We start from the raw sequence: 19342 nt of genomic DNA on the forward strand, positions 1-19342 counted from the left end.
CCTTCCATCTGCAAGCTCTCCCAGGGCTCTTATGCAACAGCTCTGTTTGTGGTGTTCTTGGCTGGGAGAACACGGCTCCAGGGCAGAGCTGTGAGGGGGTTGGATGGGTGGGGGGAGAAAGATTTTATTTGTAACTCCACTGACCTTGCTTAGCCACACAGAGTGGAATTTTTCCCTGCTCTCTGGAAGGGAAGAAATATCACCGCTGTTTTCCATCTTTCTGATGGTCCCTTGCTTGCATGACAGAAAATCGGGCTTCCAGGCTTCTCCGCTCAGGTAACCTACCACCGTTACCAAGTTGTGGGGCTGTTTGACTTGTAGTTGTATCTCTAGACTTGGGTAATTGGTAACTTTAAATTGTCTGTGGGTACACATCTGATTTTTCCTGGGGAAAGGAAATATGCCTGTCTGTGATTTTTAAAAACAAAGCAACCCCCCACCCAGACAATACTTTGAGAGGCAATGAAAGCAATTAATGGTGTCAAAAGACCCTAGGAGGGTGAAGTGGTGAGTGACTGAGGGCTGGACTGACGCAGGAACGGCTGGGTGGGTAGCTCCATGTGTCTGGGGAACAGAGGGTTATTGACTCCAACCCCAGCTGTGTTTCGTTAGCTGGGATCATAACCCACAAAATTAATGTTTGACAATGTATAAAGGGAACGGAGCCCTAATACATGAGGCAGTTCTGCCGTGCCCTCACCACTCACCCTTGTGAAAGCTTGGGTGAGTTGCAGAAATGTTGTACTTTCTAGTTACACTGATGAAGGAGAGGAGAAGAGCTACTCTGTTCTCCAACCTGCCGCCCTCTGTCCAAGAGGTGGAGGAAATCCTTGTGTTAGGAAAGGAAGGTGCGAGCTCTGGGGAGGTTTCCTCTGAGCTGAGTCAGTGTTTGTCCTGAAAGCAAACCTCTTTGACTCCTCGCAGGCTCCGCAGGGGTTGGAGGGTTCCTTGCAGGGTAGAGGAGAGCATCTGTGCAGGAACTCTGCCGCAGCGTTCGGGCTTGCTGGCTCTGTTTCACCCACAGATGTGTGTATTGAGGGGGTCCTCGGTGGGGATCCCCTGTTCCCCCTGCTTTCAGGGGTATAATCTGTTCCTTTTACCGCCTTCTGTCTGTCCTCCCCGGGGCAGGGAGCTGGCAGGCAGGCAGCCTGGCTGTGCTGGGCTGAGCTGTAAGACGTATTTACCGCTGCGTGTTGTTTTGCTGGGGGTACTGCGCCTGTACGGACAGCTGTTGGCTCTGCAGCTGTGGAAAATGCTCCCTCTGACCCACTGGCCAGAACAGTCCGAGTAGTTTAAGCAAGCCAGCTGGCAAAGCGTACCTTCCCCCTTTTCTTCGTGTGTGTGAAAACGGAGTTATTTAAGAGGGGAGCCAGAGTCCCGAGGTGCCTGGCGCTCTGGCAGTAGGTGGGTAGTGATCAGGTTGTTTTCCCAAGCATCAGACATCCCAGTGAATATCAACAAACTGGGAGGCAGTTTGCTTTTTGAAATATTCAACCCTGCTTACAGGGTTCATTGTTCAACATCAGCATCCCATTAATGTGTGAGAGCGCTCTGCAATGAGGCTGTCACACAAATACAGGCTTTTTTAATGGCAGATGTGAGGCTTAAATCAAATATCTGTCAGTCCTCATGTACGTCCCCATGTATAGCGATGCCACTGCAATCTCTGGGTCTGTATTGGCACAAAACACTGCTCTGCTAAGTGTGTACTTTACTGCCTGCCACTGTGTTCCGAGTGATAGTTGATAACCCTGAACCTGGGTAACTGTAGGTATCTCCATATACTGCTCAGCTCTGTAGGTGCCTTCCTGTCCTGTAAGCTGTCTCCACAACTGGCAAAGGACTTCAGCAAAAGCCAGAGTCAGAGGAATGATTCCTTGGGTGAAGTGCTTCTCACAATAGAGTGTTTTTTGTTTGCAGCTTGGACCAGTGCGCTTTGAAGTCGATGCAAAAACAATTGATGGTAGCAGGTTCTGGACCAGGCTCCTGGCTACCTTTGTGCTTAATTTATAAGTAATGTGTATCTACTGGTGAATGCCTCTAAACAGATTAAGAAGGTGCAATTGATTCAAAGCTGACTATAGGTGAACATAAAAGGCAGAATTGATTGGCTCAGTCTATTTTAATTTTCTGGGAATGGAGAAATGTAATAAATAAATAAATCAAATGCCCCAAACCTAATGGCAAAAATACGAAGTACAAAGTAAACACACCTTTCAGAAATGCATTGGTAGTGCCGGAACGCAGGCGTTCACCAGGGCGCTGGAACCACCGTGGCTCTGGTTCTGATGTTGTCAGAGCAAAAGTGGTGCAGGTCGTCTGTGAGCAGAGATCACTGCAGGTGCAGATTCTCTTCTGTTCATGTTCAGTCATTTGTCTTCTAAGGGGAGAAGCTCTCTGTGTGTTAGGCGATGTCCATAGTATAGGTATGTCTATACATACTTGTATATTAAGTATATAGGCATATATATGTGTCTATGTATAGGTGTATATCGATGCAGCAGCTTTAGGTGTAAGGGTACAATTTCCAGAAAGGCAAAGAATAGACCTTCTGAGGAGCAGGGGGAAGGGGACCTGTGTGCCTGGTCTGGTGGGCTGTTTCGCTAGGCTTAGTGCCTCCCTGCTTGCTGCACTCTCACTCTTGTTAGGGCTGATGAGTCCCTGGGCAGTCACTGAGACCTGGTAACTGCTCAAAGGTATCATAATGGCCATAAAATCATTGTTAGTATCTGATCAGTGCCGTTCTCTTTAGCCTGTGAAGTCACAGCAGAGAGTGAATTGCAATTATTTTGAAGCGGAAATTTGCACACCCTCCTTCCCTCTTTAATTGTTATGATAAATTGCAACTTCAGAAAAATATATAAAGCTTTAGCGTGATAAAGCTCATGCTGATACCAAGTCCTAGCTTTTCAGCATGACAGAAATCTGGTGGAAATACTGCCCTCCTTGCTTTTCCCTTCCTTCCCCTCACTTCTCCCTTTCTCTCATCTTCTTCTCCCTGCTGTCCTTTGGACGCTGTGCTGCTGGGGTTACTGAGACGGCTTTAGACAGAGGGTAAGCTCTGCGCACCTTCCCGGGGTGCACAGGGGCAGGGGCAGAAGTGTACCTGGTGCATGACAAGTATTTAGGGTTGTGAAAAGTGCAATTTATATCACATGTTCCTCCAGGGAGCAGGCAGTGAGAAACCTCTTTGCAAAGGGCCGTGTGAGTGGATCTTTACTGCTGTGTAAGGGAGTCCACAGGGCTGAGGGAAAGCGTTTGCTGGTGGTCGCATGGATGCGGTTGGCCCCTCACACCCTGCCAATTCGCCTTGTGCAGGTGGGTCTCAGCGTCCCCAGCGATACTCACAGTGAAGATACTCTCCTGTGTCTGAGTCTGGACGCTTGGACACCCCCACAAAGCCTGTTGCAGCTTGAGCTGAGTTCTGTACTTGGGATACTCAGAGGTGTAGGAGCATTCACCTTGTTGCTGTCCAAGGGTGCGTTTTGCTTCTTCTCATCTCTCTCGGGAAGAAAGTGTGTGTCTTTTTCCTTCTATACACGCGTTTTCCTGTTTTGAAGCTGGTTTGGCCCACTGCTATCCTCTCCCTTGAGTGTCTGCTGTTCACAGCCAGCAGTGTTCTTGGCTTGGAAGTGCATCAGAATGGGAAAGCCAGTGTGCCTCTTTGGGGCGATGCCTTCCAGATGGATTTAGCTAATTAGCACAACAGTTAGGGCTCCCCTTAATGACCACAACTGGAATTTGTTGACAGAGGTAAACAAGTTTTTGTTTTGTACTTGTGGAAAGTTCTTAATTTGTTTAAAAAATCCTGGTCTCTTCTATCACTTCGTCTTGTGCCGTTCTCCCCTGCACAGAGCCTGACTGGCTCTCCCAGGACGTTTTCGTGTTGCCAGGTTTATTTGGAAGGTTGGAGTCAGCGTTTCAGAGAAGCGGTTCTCAGATGAATGTTATTCTGCGCTTACTCGACCTGTTTCACACACCTTTCTTCCTTGTGTTCCAGTCCTTGCTAAAAATGTTTCTTTTCTATGACTTGTCCTATTGAAGGACGTATGCCTACATACCTGTACAAACAATGTAGATGAAACTGTGCGCTTCACTTCCCCGTGCTGTGATTCCCTTCCCCATTTTGTGATTCTGTTTGCTAAAATTTTAATTTTTGTGGGGCAATGACGTTGCAGTCTCCTCGGGTTCCTACTGTACATCTCCCACTGTAAGTGCTTGTGTTGTGGCTGTGTCTTGGTCAATCACAGATCGAGCTGAACATGCCAAGTGCTAGAAACATGATCTGTCACAGTGAGAGCTAAAAACCCGTCACACTCTAGCCTAGGCTGCACCAGGCTCATATCTTCTTGTGGATCAGGCACAAAGGGTGCAGGGACAGAGTAATCTATAATACGTTCTCACTACTTGCAGAAGATGGGAGGTTGGGACCAGGGTCATGTTGTGCTAGGTTCTGTACACAAATACACATGCAGTGAAAAAGCAGCTTTTGCCTCCTGGGAATTTTCCTCCTGTTTATTTGTGTCTTGTCAGAAGTGAATTGTTGAGGGAAGTCCACTGCCAGGACCACCTAGGGAAAGTCTGCACAAGGCAGGATCTGCTAGATTCGTCTGAACATGCAAATGAGCAGTGAAAAGCAGCCTCAGTAATTCAAGCTGAGCTTGGTGTGGACTCTTCACTGGTGTGAGAGTCAAACCTGCTGCTGGCTGGCACAGGCAGTGTTCCCTTTGCAGTCAAAAGTGTTCTAGATTATCTGGATCACATCTTCCCTGGGCTACTGGCAAAGGTTTAATTTAACCTATTCTGCTATGTTAGTATGCAGCATTTGGTAGGAAATATTCTGAAGATAGAGAATGGTGTCTAAAAAGAAAAGGCTGAGAGAGTTGGGGTTGTTTATCCTGGAGAAGAGAAGGCTCTGGAGAGACCTTATTGCGGCTTTTCAATACTTAAAAGGGGCTTGTAAGAAAGATGGGGACAGACTTCTGAGCAGGGCCTTCTGTGATAGGGCAAGGGGTAATGGTTTTAAACTAAAAGAAGGTAGATTCAGACCAGATACAAGGAGGAAATTTTTTGTGATGAGGGTGGTCAAGCCTTGGCACAGGTTGCCCAGAGAGGTGGTCGATGCCCCGTCACTGGAAACATTCAAGGTCAGGCTGGACGGGGCTCTGAGCAACCTGATCTGGTTGAAGATGCCCTGCTCACTGCAGGGAGGTTGGACTAGATGGCCTTTAAAGGTCCCTTCCGTCCTTCTGCTGCCATCTTCCTTTCCTGTTGGTGTGGATGAGACACAAAGTAGGTATGAGGAGGTGGGGAGAGGATAGAAGTGCATGACTGGAATATTAGAACTGGAAGAAGTCGATATAGATATGCCTTTGCTGAAAAGTCTTTTGCAAAGCAAACGTAGCCTTTGCCCACCCAGCATACCGGCCTGAAACCTGCAATGACTAACAGCATTGCCTTCACAGGGCAGCCGTTGGAGAGGAGCTGCTTGGTTCTGGGTTGCCTAACCAAATTCTTGTTTTCTTCTCTTTTCCTCCTACCCTTTCCCATTCCAACTAATTCCATCCTGTGCCAGAACCGGGGTCGCCTGGCAGAGAAGAGGACGATCCCCTTACCTCCAACCAGGATCCCGAAGAAAGAGCTGACCTCAATTTTCTCGCATAGTGATGACAGCGAAGAGAGTGATAAGAGCAATGGTCAACACCCTGAAGTAAAGCAGGAGGAGGATCTCCACATCAGTATCATGAAAAGAAGGTACTTTCCTGCTAGGGAGTGCTGCACTGCAAGAGCAAAGAGGGAGAAAACTGGGCAGTGGGTGACCAGGCTTTGTGGGCCAGCACTGCCCAGGCTGCGCAGTGGAGTCACCTCCAGGGCCTGAAGTGAAAGCGCACATCACATTATAGCTCAGAGAGAGTCACTGGGTCCTCTTTTCTACTTACTCGCTCCTGTTTGGGGTTTGTAGGGCCCTGTGGGGCATTGCACTGTTGGCCTTGTGTTTGCACTGAAGGCATCTGTATTTGCAGGCCGTAAATTGCATTTCAGCCTCTGTCCAGCATTCTGCGTCTTTGTGGCTGGTGAGGCCAACGCATTGCATGACCAAGAAGTCATCTGTGGGCCTCTTACGTAGCTGTCTGAAAATACACACGGGTGCATGGGTCCAAAGTCCTGCCTTTTGCTTTCAGTTGACCCCAAATTCTGATGTAGTGTAAGCTGGATAATTTAATATTGGGGAACAAAGCTTGGGAAGGAGGTAGCAGCAGTGGTGGTTGTTACATGTTCTTGATCAGAAGTGTCAAAGAGCATAGCTGTGTCTCACTGATCCTGAGTGCCTCTCTGGTCTGAAGGTAGAAGCCGTGGTGTTGCAGTAGGCAAAGATTCACTCAGATCCCGGGGCTTATCTCGGCACTTACAGATTGTGAGCGTGTCTTTCTCAGTACTGTATACATTCACCCTGGAGTCATGCAGGGTAGGAGGGAGAGGAGAAGGGATTGTCTGTAGTTACATTCTGGTAACTCTCGCTTGGGCCCTTATGTATGGTCTCAGTGCCCGTAATATTCAGCTGCAAAATTTCGGGTTCTCTCATCTCTCTGAAAAAATACTATGTTTAGAAGACCTGTAACTACAGGAAAATAAATACCTAAAGGCACTGCGTCTTGGCTTCCCATGCATATCATTGCAGCTCATCGTGATCGTCATCTTCCGGTGATGCATAAAATCACTCAGATTCCAAGACAAGCCCTATAAAAACAGAGGAGTGGAAACCGAAGGCATGTAATTGCTTTTCTTATGCTTTATGTGTTTCTTACTCCTGAGCAGATAAGCTATTTCCCCCCTTGCCTTCCAGCAGATGATGGTACATTCAGCAACTGGGAGCTAGAAAGGAGGGAGACAAAACAGTAACCAGCTCTCCTCATAAAACCTGCCTGTAATTAAAGTCTGGGTTTATCATTGCAGCTGTCCAACAGCCACGTTCAAGGGTTATCGCTTGGAAATGAAAAGGTGTTTGGGGAATGCGTCTGCACTGTGCATGCGCGCAGGAGCCGCAGAGGAGAGGGAACCCTCCTAATCGGGTTTGGTAAACTGCCCTTCTTCTCCTGCCCCCTTTAATTATGCTTTTAATTCTGCAAAATTACAGTGCTAGATTGTCTCATTAGGAGGGAGAACAACATGATAACTATATAATTGATATGCTGGGCCCCCCAAATATAAAGTGCTCTTATCTTAAATCTTTAATTACTGTAATTGCTTTGCCTTGTTTATTAGGAAATGAAGAAAAAGTACTTAATAGTTATTAGCCAGCGGTCCCCCAGCATACCATTTCTGTGCTCCTCGGTACTTTTCAGTCAGTTTGTCTGAAGGTCTCTTGTTTAAGCTTTGTCTTGATGCCTTAGAGGAGTGTGTGATTCTTGCCCGGTAGGCTAGACTCTCACTGCTGTTGTACAGTGGTTCTCCATTCCGTTTTCCTGGGAGCTCTGATACAGCATATGGGGAAAAGCTGGCATAGCTGGGGCAAACGGGGCAGGCAGCACTCTGAGTGCAGCAGGGACTGAAAAAAGAGCACGTAATTCAGGCAGGGAGCATCTACTGCTCCAATCCCTCAGCATTTCTAGATGTTTTGTCCCTTGCAAATGGGTCCCCCAGCCTTGCTGTCCCAAAGAGAAGGAGGACTGGCCGTTTCCACCTGCTCCAGAGCAAGGAGCAGAAGGCGACCGGACGCCACTCGTGCATGGCCCGGTTGGAAGGAACAGGCTCCGGCTCTGTTCCCGGTGTCAGCAGCGCCCAGGGCCTGGGCTGGAAGGTGCGATGGGGCTGGCTCCAGAGACAGCAGCAGCAGCATCCCAAAGGCTAGACAGCTCGCAGACGTGACAGCTGGGGCCGGCAGAGACAGTGCCCCATCTGCTTTCTGGGTTTAATTCACCTGTTGTGTCCTCCCCGGTTGGTGATGGATTGGGCTGAGGTTTTATTGTCTCCCACTGAGAGGAAGAAATAGGTTAAACTGTGATAGCAGGAAAACAAGGTCAGGGCCTGAGCAAACCTGTGTTTTCCTCTTGTGCCCCTGGATGGCCCTCGTGCACACCTGCGTGTGCTCACTAGTATGAACACTTGCATTATGGCTTTCAACACTGCTGCCTTTTCTTTTTTCTCCTATTCCCAATTTTCTGTATAAAGGACTGTTTCCTTCCATTGTTTGGCACAAGAGAATGCTTACTGCTACTCTGAGGTCCGAGCATTGGTGAAGAAAAGCCCAGGGATTAGAATGGGAGTCGAAAGCTTAGTTTCTTGGCTAGTCCCTCACCCTAGCCTTTGACAGTGATCTCCTCTGTAATTTTAGGCGATTGCCCATGGTGACGGCCTTCAGAGGAGGTCTGAGGTAGAGAAAACCTGCCTTAGTGTGTTCTTGCGGTCCTGGAAAGTAGCAGAGACCCGTAACCACCAGTGAAGCTAGTGCGTTTCAGGGCAAGCCAACTTGCTTCACAACCAAGTCCTTGCAAAACTGTGTCGCTTTGCTGCCTTGCACATACGTAATTAAGGAAACCATTGAGCTTGGCTCATCTGCTCTGAAATCCAGGTGACCCAAGCTTAAAGGTGAATGTTCTCATCTCGTAGTGAGACTCCTTGAGTCCTCTTTAGCATGCTTTGCAGGGTGTGCTAAGTAGCCTTTGTGTAGTGCCTTCTGTCTGGAAGACGGAGGGCTTAAAATCTTGTCTCACATAACCAGAGACATCTGCTGAGCTTGATACCGTAGCTTGATACCCAGACTGTAAGCGCTCAGCTCTAAAGATTATTGGGACAGAGCTGCAGAGGAAAATCCTTTTTCTTCTGGTCAGATTCTGGGTGCCTGAAAATCCAGCTCTTTTACAACATTACCTACATGGAACAGTTCTGTTGCATTAATTACTGTGGGTTGGTTGAGCTGCACTGACTCCTGGTGAGAATGTTTGTCTGGCTATGAAAACAGTTTTTACTGTTTGGGGAAAAGAATAATATCAGTATAGGGCATTTCTGTCCCGCTGTACCTGTGTCACCTGTATGGTTATTTTAGTCGTAATAATACTGGCATAGCTGAACTGGTACAGGTACTGTGCAGAGCAGACTTCAGTTAGAAACTTTGGCTTCATGAAGCCTTTTTCCTTTCTTGCAGATCGTTAACTAAGCTGCCTCTCCAAAGGAAGCTGAACTAAAAGTTATGCCAGTCTGCTTTTTTGTTACTTCTTTCTGGTTTATCCTAGACACAAAATGAGCAATGCAGGGGAAGTCTGAGACCACAAATTCCGTTGCTGTGCAATAGTTTGGGGAGCAGTAACTTCCTTGCGCTCACTGGGAGGTTCCAAGCGACACTGATAAATGCGTTACCTCAGGGACAGCCTGTGAGCTTTTTCACAGGGAGGTTCCAGCTGCGTTTGGGGATCTCCATTATGTTCTCCCAAGAATCTCCAAACAGAGGAGAGCCAGTATAGCCAGAGAGTGAGGTGCAGCTTGAACAGTAAGATCCTAGCATGCTGTTGGATTTAAGCCCAGCATTGTCTTGTGGGTGCATGAATTCAATTTTTATTTTAAAGGGTGGCCTTTTTCATTAGTATGGGAGGGGAGGGAAAGAGAAGAGGAGAAATGTAATGTTAGCATCGGAGATTTAACAGGGTGGGCTCGGAACTGCTCATGCATAGCTTTGTCCGAGTCCCCAGCAAAACGAGATGGCTAACAAGAAGAGGCAGTCATACTTAAGCACCTGGTTAAAATGATGGAAGTTTTGGACCTGACCTGTCTCTGGAAGAGCCTTTATGGTGGGATATCAGTAAACACGTACACTGGACAGAGTAATGGGCAGGATAGGTGCAAAGGGACATGTGCGGCAAATATGCCTTTGAAATTCTTTTACTAAAAAAAGAGGATTGGGAGCAAAAGTAGGAGCAGATTGTACAATGAGAGCACAAAACAGGCTGGGTTCCTTGCCAAATATTGGTCTGAAATCAAAGCCATTTTGAGGAGAAATAACAAAAGTTGTCCTATAACAAGGTGTCTGTGCGCTGAGTAGCGGATTTCTGGAGAACCTCATACTGCCCTGAAGTCCTTCCTCCATTTTTAATGTCACTCCCCCCCACAGCCCCAAATCTTCTCTGGCTGTGTCAGCGGTGTGACCCCAGTGTTTAGTACCTGGCACGGGATTAGCGTTATTTCAAACTAGAGGAGAACGTTTGAAGTGAAGGTGCTCTCAAGGAATTGTGGAGCAGTGTCTCCTTGCCCCTATTCACTTGTGAACATGGATGGGGTCCAGACAGGGGCAAGTTGCTCTCCCCTGTCCCCCGGCATCCATCACCTCGCAGACCAGCTTTACAGCGTTCTCCTCGCTCAGCGTCCATTTTCTAATAGCGAAATTACTGACCTCCACTAAGCCTTAATGGCTAGCGGCTGTCAGCCTTGCCACTGCCTGCCTTTCTAAGTGGAAAGCTATTTCTTACATCCCATAAGGCCGCTGCTCTTTGACTCCCTAATTGATTGAAGATCAAACCCAAGCATCCCCCCATTATATTTGTCACATGCACCTGCTTGTAATTCAGAGCTGTGAGGTCCCAGTGCCTTCTCAGCTGGTCTGTGGTGTACACAGCGCTGCCTTTGCCTTCCTTCTTTTGCTTGGCCTCTGCCTGAAATGCTCCCGAACCGTCCGCCCCGGTGCTGCCCCGGGATGAGGGCTGTGTGACATCCCTGCTCCCTGCGGAGCTCGGTTTCGTGGCAGGATATGCCACACAACACCGCTTTTTGCCTGCTGCCAAACCCAGAGCGTGTCTGGGGTCTGGGCTAAGCTGACAAGGCTCTTCCAGGCAGCGTACGACTGCAGAGAGACTCGACACATGACAGAGCAGGGCTCTGGGCTCCAGCCGCGCAATCAGGCTCGTAGATTAGATTCGACAGCCCTTCTTCTAATTGCCATGGCTCAAGAGAGGGAGGGAGGCAGGGCCCCTCTTGTGGCTGGAGACATATTTTGCTGCTTTATGACACTTTTCTTTCACAGCTTCCACTGGTTATTTTCTGCCAGTCCCTTTTTCCTTCCTCTGCAACCCTTTATGTTCTCTTCTCCTTTCTCTTTCCTCCCTCCTTCCTCCTTTTTCTCTGAACCATGCACCACTTCATAATAGTCGCCATGTTCAATAAATATATTAAAGATCCCTCTGGGAAGCAAAGGCTGGAAGTGGTCCAGAGCGCCAGGAAGCATGTCATTGGCCTAATGAGGACATACATTTGAGGGGGGAGAGAGAGAGAAAATGGCTACTTACATCTCAGGGATGCTACAGGAGAAAATATAATAAACAGCAAGAAATCTCTTCTTGCCCAGGAAGGAGGTACAAGACCAGAAAGAAAGGTGAAGTGTGAGAATGAAAGCAAATGAAACCTTGACCCACAAGTGCTCTTGGCTGCTCTCTGTAGCTCCTTGTATCTGACCCTTGCAGCATCAGTTCTGTGGTGGAGAATAACCCAGAGGCCCCAAGTCCAAGCCTCAGTCTTGCTGCCATCTCAAGGCCGTTCTTCCAGCCATCATGCATGAGGTTTCCTGGAGGAGCCTACCCCTGTTCGTTGCCTGCACAAGCTTCTTAACGTTGGCTGCCTGAAAATGGCGTGACATGGATCTGGGGAGACTGTGGAGGCTGAGACGGTGATAGATCCAAGAGCAGGGAGGAGAGAGGAGCTAGCTCTGACCATCCAGGCCTGCATAATGGCACCTGCAAATAGATCTTCCCCAGCTGCTCGCCTGCAGCAGCTGATTTCCATTGCGCAGGTCTCACTGTGTGCCTGAGTGCTCTGTGTTTCCGTGCAAGGTGCTGGTACCTAGGGCCTGGCCGGGGCACAGTATTCCCGGCGACCGTGGTGGTGGTGGGCTGTGCCAGCGGAACAGAAGTGCTGAATTCACCCTGTCGCCGTCACTGTCCCCTCAGTGCAGTCTTCTAAATCAGAGGGTGTGCGGAAACTTTGTCAATATTTTTCTCTGCTCTGTGGCCTTGCCTGTGCTAGAAAACTGAAAGGTACAGACAGACTCCATCCAGAGGAAGTGCTGCTCTTATAACTAAGTGGGGGTTGAAAGGGACAGTTGTGGGTAAGAGATGGGGCTGTGATGGGTTCTCCTTCTGGCAGTAATGACCTGTTCCTGTAGCTGGACGCTGCCCTGCATTCTCCACGTTGACATGGCACGCGCGTTGCTGCAGCGTGCACCTGGGACGGTGGAGCGAGCCAAAGGGAGCGGCAGAAAGCGAGTTGGCCGCGGTGCAGAAGCTCAGCTGCGGAGCGAGGTCGTTGCTGCCCCCGGAGCTCGGGGGATGCCTGACTCGCTCGGTTGGCCTCTGCCGTGGTTGCCACTGGTGTTGAAAGCTTGCGGGGACCACTAGCGTAAAAAAGAGATGACAGGGAAGGAACGAAACAACTTAAAAATTAAAAACTATCCCAGCTGCTCTCCATTATTTTGCCAGCTCTGTCACTTTCTTTTCTGGGCTGGATTCTCATTCCAGGACAGGCTCCAGAGATCCCTTGAATACCCCCAGTCCTTCCTGTTCTTTTTCTGTTTCTCGGTTCACATACATACATCAGAAGTTTCATTCTTTGCACAACCCAACCCCTGACATTCCAGTCCCGCCTTGCCGGAGTGCCCGATGCAGCAGCTGAATTCCCCCAGCCTGCGCACCCCTCGGACTGCCCTCCGCGCTCGCAGAGCTGCGCGGGGAGCCTGTCCCTTCCCGCTGCTGTGGGGCCCATCTGCTCATTTGCATTGAACATGTCCCAGCTGATCACCCCGTGTTGGAGACCTCGGGTGCCCGAGGAGGTGGGAGGCACAGTAGCAGCTGTAGCACCTTTGCGTGCCTGGCTGTGGTGGTTATTTTCCCCCCTCCTTTTCTGTTATTAATTTGTAAGGGACTGGCTCCTGCTCACGACTCTTTATACAACCCAAGGACAGGCTTGTGTAGCTGATAGTTTGCAAATTATTAGTAATTTGATTTCAATTGGATGAATGACCCGTTAAAGCAAGACGTACATTAGCCTCAGAAATCTAATTGGTGATAACGGCATAGGGATGGGGAATGAGTGCTTGGTTCTGCTCCCTATCCCTTTCCCCTCCCTCTCCCAAAAAGATAATTAGGATTTAATTTCATTCTCACCTATTCATTTGTCTAAATATGGGTGTTTAATTATCCATCTCGGCAGATAGATATTTCTGCCTCTGTGTGGATCCGAGCTATTCCTTTGGTATGAGGTTTTCCCTCCCCCCTGCTTATAACTCCCTGGTGCGCTGTTCTTACACCCTGAAGCTTAGCTGGGCCAGGTCTCACTGCGAGCCGTGCCTTCGCCCGACGCTCAGCATCGCTGCCTGCAGTCTGCCCGTGCCAGCAGCTGCAGCAGACCATGAGAGGTTACGTTTTACGGGAGGCTGAGAGTTGAGCTTAGGGACCGAACCCCAAGCGGAGAGCCGGGAGCCCAGGCAAGCTCTGCTCAGCCTTGAGCTCCCTTTGCTGCCTGAGGGATCGTTTCACCCTCCAGCCTTGCCATGGCCGGGAGGTACCTGCCTGCCTGTGACCTCGGCGTTGGGTCGGGCCGTGGACCCTGCTGTTAAGGTGCAAGCTGTGCAGTCCCGGGACCTGAGCCAGGGAGCTGGGAGTGATGGCAGTTCCCAGTGAGGGTGGGAGCTGTTGAAGGAGGTATTTTAGCTGCATGGGTAAAAGGAGGATTGCAGCCCTGCTTGGAGAGTCCAGCCTGAAGAACGCTTTTTACCTGCCAGGTAGTGTTACACTAGATCGATGTCTGCCAGGTTTTGTGGGCTCCAGAGCTGAGCAGCTGTGGAAGGGAGAGGCCACGTAGTCGGCGGAGTTCAGGGTGGCAGCAGAAGGGGCTGCTCTGCTGCTGCGCGTCTCTGTGTGCCAGCTGCACGGGCTCCGCGACGGCCCTGTGGAGCACACGCAGGGGGGTCGTGGGAGCACGTACGTGGTCCCCAGTGGACTATGGCCCACTGGACACTGCTTGGAGGAAATGCCTGTTGCCTTCAGAGAGAGGCCCATAGCGCAGGTTACCGTAACCACAGGCTTTCTGAATTGTAATTTTTTCATCAGGAAAGGGCCCATGGAGTTTTAATGAGATAAACATGGCATTTAATCTACATATAGCTGAGGGCCAAGCCCTTTCAGGTTTTTTGCAGGCGCTGAAGAGTGTGTTATCGACAGAGAAACAGGAGAAGCACAGGGTTCCTCTGCAGACTTGCAGTTTGGTTTCCAGCTGGTCCCGCAGAGTTCCTTGCTGTGCAGTATTTGGTGCTCTTCCCACTTGCACTGTGCAGTTGCCGGGATCTGAGTTGCACAGTGTAAGGTGCTGAGCTGGAATTAAAGGGGTTTTATGGAGGTTTTGTGTATGTGGGAAATCTTGTATTTTAGGGCCAGACCCTTCCAGGTCAGTTAAGGCCATAAAGGCTTTGGCTGGCTTGAATTTGCTTTGAACTTTGGATTCAGATCAGCTTACCTGGAAGGTCCAAATGTGTCCCAGAGTTTGACCAAACCTCAGTTCATGGAAATTTTACTCAATGCCCCAGTTTGTCCTGTCCTTTCCAGAAAGTTTTCAAATGCTGTCTGAATTTTAACTTTGCAGAACAACTGGGAAGTACCTGTTCCATTTCTATTTGGAAAGAAAATGTTGGGAAGATGGAAGGCTGGGATAGGTTTTCTAAACTGCTACATATGAGGAAGAAGAAGAATAGGAAAAATTAGGTACATGTGGAATAGAAATAGGAAAAACTAGGTACATGTGGAACTACTAAATACAGTTCTGAGTACAGCTTTATTGGTGTAAGTTAGTATCTACTAAAATCTAACAATCCCCTAAAAGAACTACTTGCCCCTAAGAGAACTACTCGGAGAGCAACCGGGCTCCCTTTCTGAGCCAGCCTTGCAGGAAGAGCACAAAAGGTTTGCTGTCACATTAGTAAAACTTGCAGCAGCATGATGTCTTGGAGGTGAAATTATTTCCGTGCTAGGACTTGTTTTCAGTTGATTTCTGAACTAGGCTGAAGCAGGGGCACCCATTCAGGAAAGCACTTAAACAGACACTCAAACCTGAGTTAAGTCCCATTGACTTCACTGGTCATGCTGAAGTGTTTTCTGGCCCAATTCAAAGCACCTTCAGATCGGAAGAAAAGCTCTCTTTTACTTCAGCGGGTTTTAGATTAGGCTTTTTCTGCAGTCAGGTGGTCTTCAGCTACATAGTGTTGCTTTTTCTGGTTGGGGACAGAGGCAGGAGTGCTATAGGGATACACAAAGTACGCAGAAGTGCATTTGGCCTCTTGTGGTATTTGCAGCCACGTCTGTGTAATGCTTTTGGGAACCTGTGTCTGCAGGAGCTGATTTATACGCACAGCTAGGAACCAGCATGTTCACTGGCAGACGCTGGGAGATGTGGGAGTGGGGTTTGTGCGAGCATACGGGCTTGCCTGCCAGTTTGGTCTCAGGTGGCTGGGGTTCTCATCAATCACGATGACACGAAGTAACAGTGGTGGTCACAGACCTCTGGGTGGTGGGAGAGATCAGTGCTCCCTGGTGTCGAGTGGAGACACCAGCCCGCAGAAGGTCAAGCATCTGCCTTTGCCCTCTGGGCTGGTGTAGATGCTGTGTGGTAGCGAGGGGGAGGGGGGGGAACCATCAAAAGAACAACCCCCTTGGCTGCTCTGTCTTAATTTAAGATATTGTTCATTTAGAATCTGCTATTCCTGCTTGTCAGCAGGCAGAGTGACAGAATATGTGAAATTAATTTCCGAAGCGGGAAATTGCTAATAATTTATTTACAGCTGGGGCGGGTGTGGAGGAGGGAGTACGGTACAGACGTACTTGGGTTTTCTTCAGAATATGTCAGTGCTTAGCTCTTTCTGCTTCCCCTGAGCATGTCCTGTTAGTTGAGACATCTTCCTGCAGTCCCTACGCCCATCAGGGAGACTGCATGTAGCAGGGAGAAGCGCTCCCAGTGCTGTGCAGCTCACCTGCAGGTCGCATTGCCAGCACTGTGAGTCCTGCTGTGGCCCCTCAGGACCGCCACGTGTGCGCAGCGTGGCCCAGCGCAGCTCCCCATGGCCCGGAGAAGGGAGTGGTTGTGGTTGAGAGCTAGGGAGAGGGAATCTGAGGACCATGGGTGGGTTGTGAGGATGGAGTAGAGCTGTTAAGTGCCAAGAGATGCAGTGTTCAGCGTGTGCCATTGACCTCTCTGTTTGTTTGTTGACAGGATACACACCCACTGGGATTTAAACATCTCCTTCCGAGAGACCTCTTGCAGGTACCATTTTGGGGCACCCTCTTTGTATGGTAGGCTAAGAGTTTATGATACGTTACTGGCGTGTGGATGCTGTTAGATGTAAATGAACATTTCTGACTGTCAGTGCTGTGGGTGTTTTTCTTCCTCCTTTGTTCCTCTTTCTCCTGTTACTGCATATGCTTTTTTTTGTTTTTATTTTGGGGAAAGTTGTCTATGGGCGGAGCGTTGGAACAGAGAATTTCCTTTTACATTGGAAGAGAGAACTGATTGGACTTGTAAAGAAAGCCCATTATCAGTTTTGATATGTTTACTCTGGTCCCTTTTTGGGAGAATGCAAGGTTGGGGTGGCCCAGGTCTATTCCCTGACATGAGAGACACGGGATTCTGCATCGCATTTGCAAAAGTGATGCTTTGAACACAAGGCTCATTGAAGGCCAAACCGACTGATGCTCCTGAATCGCTCAGGAGTTGCAGCGTTGTGCTTAGCAAACTTAAAGCAATGCTGCCTTCAGAGGTAAGCCTGTGACTGCGAATGGCAGGAATCACCGGGTGACAGATGCTTTAGATCATAGGACACCACAGAGACACCCCGCAAAAGCTTATGCATGGAGGGGTCCAGTGGCAGTGCTGAGGTGTGAAGCATTGCAGCCAGTTTTGCCGTGTGCAGTGTGAATGGCTGGAGCTGCAGCTGTGGAAGCGCAGCAGAAGAGTATTCACCGCAGGAGAAGCTGACATTCACAAAATGACAAGTTTTTTACAAAGCATAAATAAAAGAAATGACATAGAAGTCTGAATTGTGAGAAGAGAAGGATTGCCAAACCAGTCTGGTATACTGGTTTTAAAGTCTCCTTCCCTGCAATAACACGTACCTTAAGAGGGTGGAAATTCGTAAATGGAAGATAACCGGTTACAAACATGAATATTCCTTTGTGACCTCTGCATCAGTTGATACCCTGAGCATAGTGCATTTTCTTTATGTGTTGCTAGTAGACGTAAACTTTTCTAACCATTTAAAAATATAGCTGCAGAAATTTGCCTCTGCACTAGAAAAAGTACACTGGAATTTTGGAATTTGCTGTTTTATGCTCAGTTGCTGCATCTGAGTGAAATAGTTGAGCCTGGCCGGTGCTCCTTGTTTTCTAAAAGAAGGAAGATTAACCCGTGCAGCTGTGAAACTTCTTGGGGACCATAGAACAGGGGGAGGTAGACTGGGTGCAGAGCAGTCCAGAATCTGGTTCCGTATGTGCTCCATACATATGTGGATACTGTAGGAATTGGGATCTGGCCCATTGGATCTGCTTGCAAATACCAATAGTCCAACTTTTTTGTTTTGCTAAAAGTAGTTTCTGATGCTTTGTGTAAACTTCCTGTTCAGTTAGAGATTTAAAAACAGTAGGAAAATACGACTACTGCTACTGCTGCTACTTGTGGAAGTGCCCACTGTGTGCTAGACACTTCACAAACATTTAAGAAACAATTCATACTCTGTAGCAATGGGATTGTCTGGACAAGGGAGTGCAAATAATTTAATCTGATGACTTTTGTGACATGACTTAATGTGTATAAGAATTAGTGCAGCAAATGTAGTGTTTACTGAAGAGAACGTTGTGTAAGAGCTTTGGAGAGACAGATACCTCTCAGTGTTGGGGCTGACGTGGGCATTTCTCTCTTGTGTCTGCAAGCTTCGGAATGTTTTGGAAATGTAAGCATCAGTGACAGGAGCAAGGGTATTAGAAGTTACTTCCATCTCCATCGCATGCCCTTCAAATGCAGTGTTGACAAGTTCTGTCCCTGTTCTGTGTGTTCCCCAGAAAAACTGTGGCACCAGAGTGGAAGAGGGCAGCAGAGAAGTGAAGGACAAATTGTCTCTGTTATTTTAACCCCTTCCCACACACCCACTCCCTCGCTACCCTAACCTGAGGTCAGTTTGGACTGGTCTGTTGGCAGCATTGGTGTGTGAAGGTCACAGCCTAAACCGTGCACCTGGAGAGACAAGTCCATCTCTGTTTGACGGAGTACTGGAGTATGAATGAAGCCTTGGCATCCTCACGGGGCTCAGTGGAGGCACTGGGGAGCGAAGGGTGGGAAATCTGTACTGGGTCATGCTCCAGCGGGGAACGAGTGAGGGCAGAGGGATTCACTGGTGTTTAAGTAAGCACAGACGTTGTCCCTGAAGCATAAAACCCTGTAATTCCTAAAATTTACAGTGCTAAGAATACAGAACCCCGCCCTGATCAGTAAGCATCTAGAAGGCACAGCTCACCCGGCACTCCTGTAAAAACAGCTGAAGTTTTTTGTGTGGCAGCCTTTCGAGTAAAATCCCTGGTTTGTTGCTATAAGCTTTTGGGACTTTCAAATACGAAAGAAATGGATTCCTTCCAGGCAGACCCTTTCATGATAAATTTCAGCCTAGAGCAAAGTTTTATGGCTGAGTTATAAGCTCCTAAAAGGCAGAGGTTTGTAATGGAAGTGCTGACACAAGCCTTAATTAAGAGCCATGTGAACAACGCCTCTGCACAGCCGCAGCTAAGGGTGCAAACACCTTTCGAAGTTAGAATCCCTATCTTAAAAAAAGAATTGGAACTTTCAATGCATAGAATAAAATAGCGGTCCTATTTTTATGTCAACAAGTACGCTTTTTTTGGGCTTCCTCAGCTTAACTGTTTTTTCCCTTCAGTTTAGCTCTCTCCTGGCAGAAACAGCAGTAGTTCCTCCTGGGGACAGAAGTTTTGCTTTTGCAGATTAAATGGTTAGTCCAAGTGCCAGACATTGTGCTCATCCAGCTAGTTCAGAAGAAAACAACATGCGTTACGCTGTGTGGCAGAGAAGTAATTTGTGTGTTTGTGTGTCGGCACAGAAAAAGGTTGCATGTATTTAAGTGACCTAAATTGCCACACAGTTCTGTAAAACATCTGGCATATCTAAAATACATCACGGGGTGGCAAAAAGGTTTGGCTGACCTTTGTTCTCAGTGACCTGCAGAATTCAGCACATGGGAGTTACGCAGGTCGTCCCAAACCCGGGCCGGGAAGTCGTTACGATGCGCCACAGCTGCATGAATGCACACAGTCGCCATGCT

The 19342-nt window shown here is 48.5% G+C and overlaps 1 protein-coding gene across 9 annotated transcripts in view; it reads left to right on the forward strand.

The window, feature by feature from the left end:
- The window catches only part of SAMD11 (sterile alpha motif domain containing 11), a 187930-nt gene that overhangs the window by 91660 nt on the left and 76928 nt on the right, over positions 1–19342 (forward strand). For 8 of the 9 annotated variants that reach the window (XM_075437113.1, XM_075437115.1, XM_075437114.1 and 5 more), the window contains 2 exons: positions 5576–5754; positions 16234–16284. In XM_075437113.1, coding sequence (XP_075293228.1) covers positions 5576–5754; positions 16234–16284 — 230 coding nt within the window. The remainder of the gene's footprint in view (positions 1–5575; positions 5755–16233; positions 16285–19342) is intronic. The other variant, XM_075437116.1, reaches the window with a different exon arrangement.

The sequence above is a fragment of the Opisthocomus hoazin genome, chromosome 16 (assembly GCF_030867145.1).
Source record: "Opisthocomus hoazin isolate bOpiHoa1 chromosome 16, bOpiHoa1.hap1, whole genome shotgun sequence".
Classification (NCBI taxonomy): Eukaryota; Metazoa; Chordata; class Aves; order Opisthocomiformes; family Opisthocomidae; genus Opisthocomus; species Opisthocomus hoazin.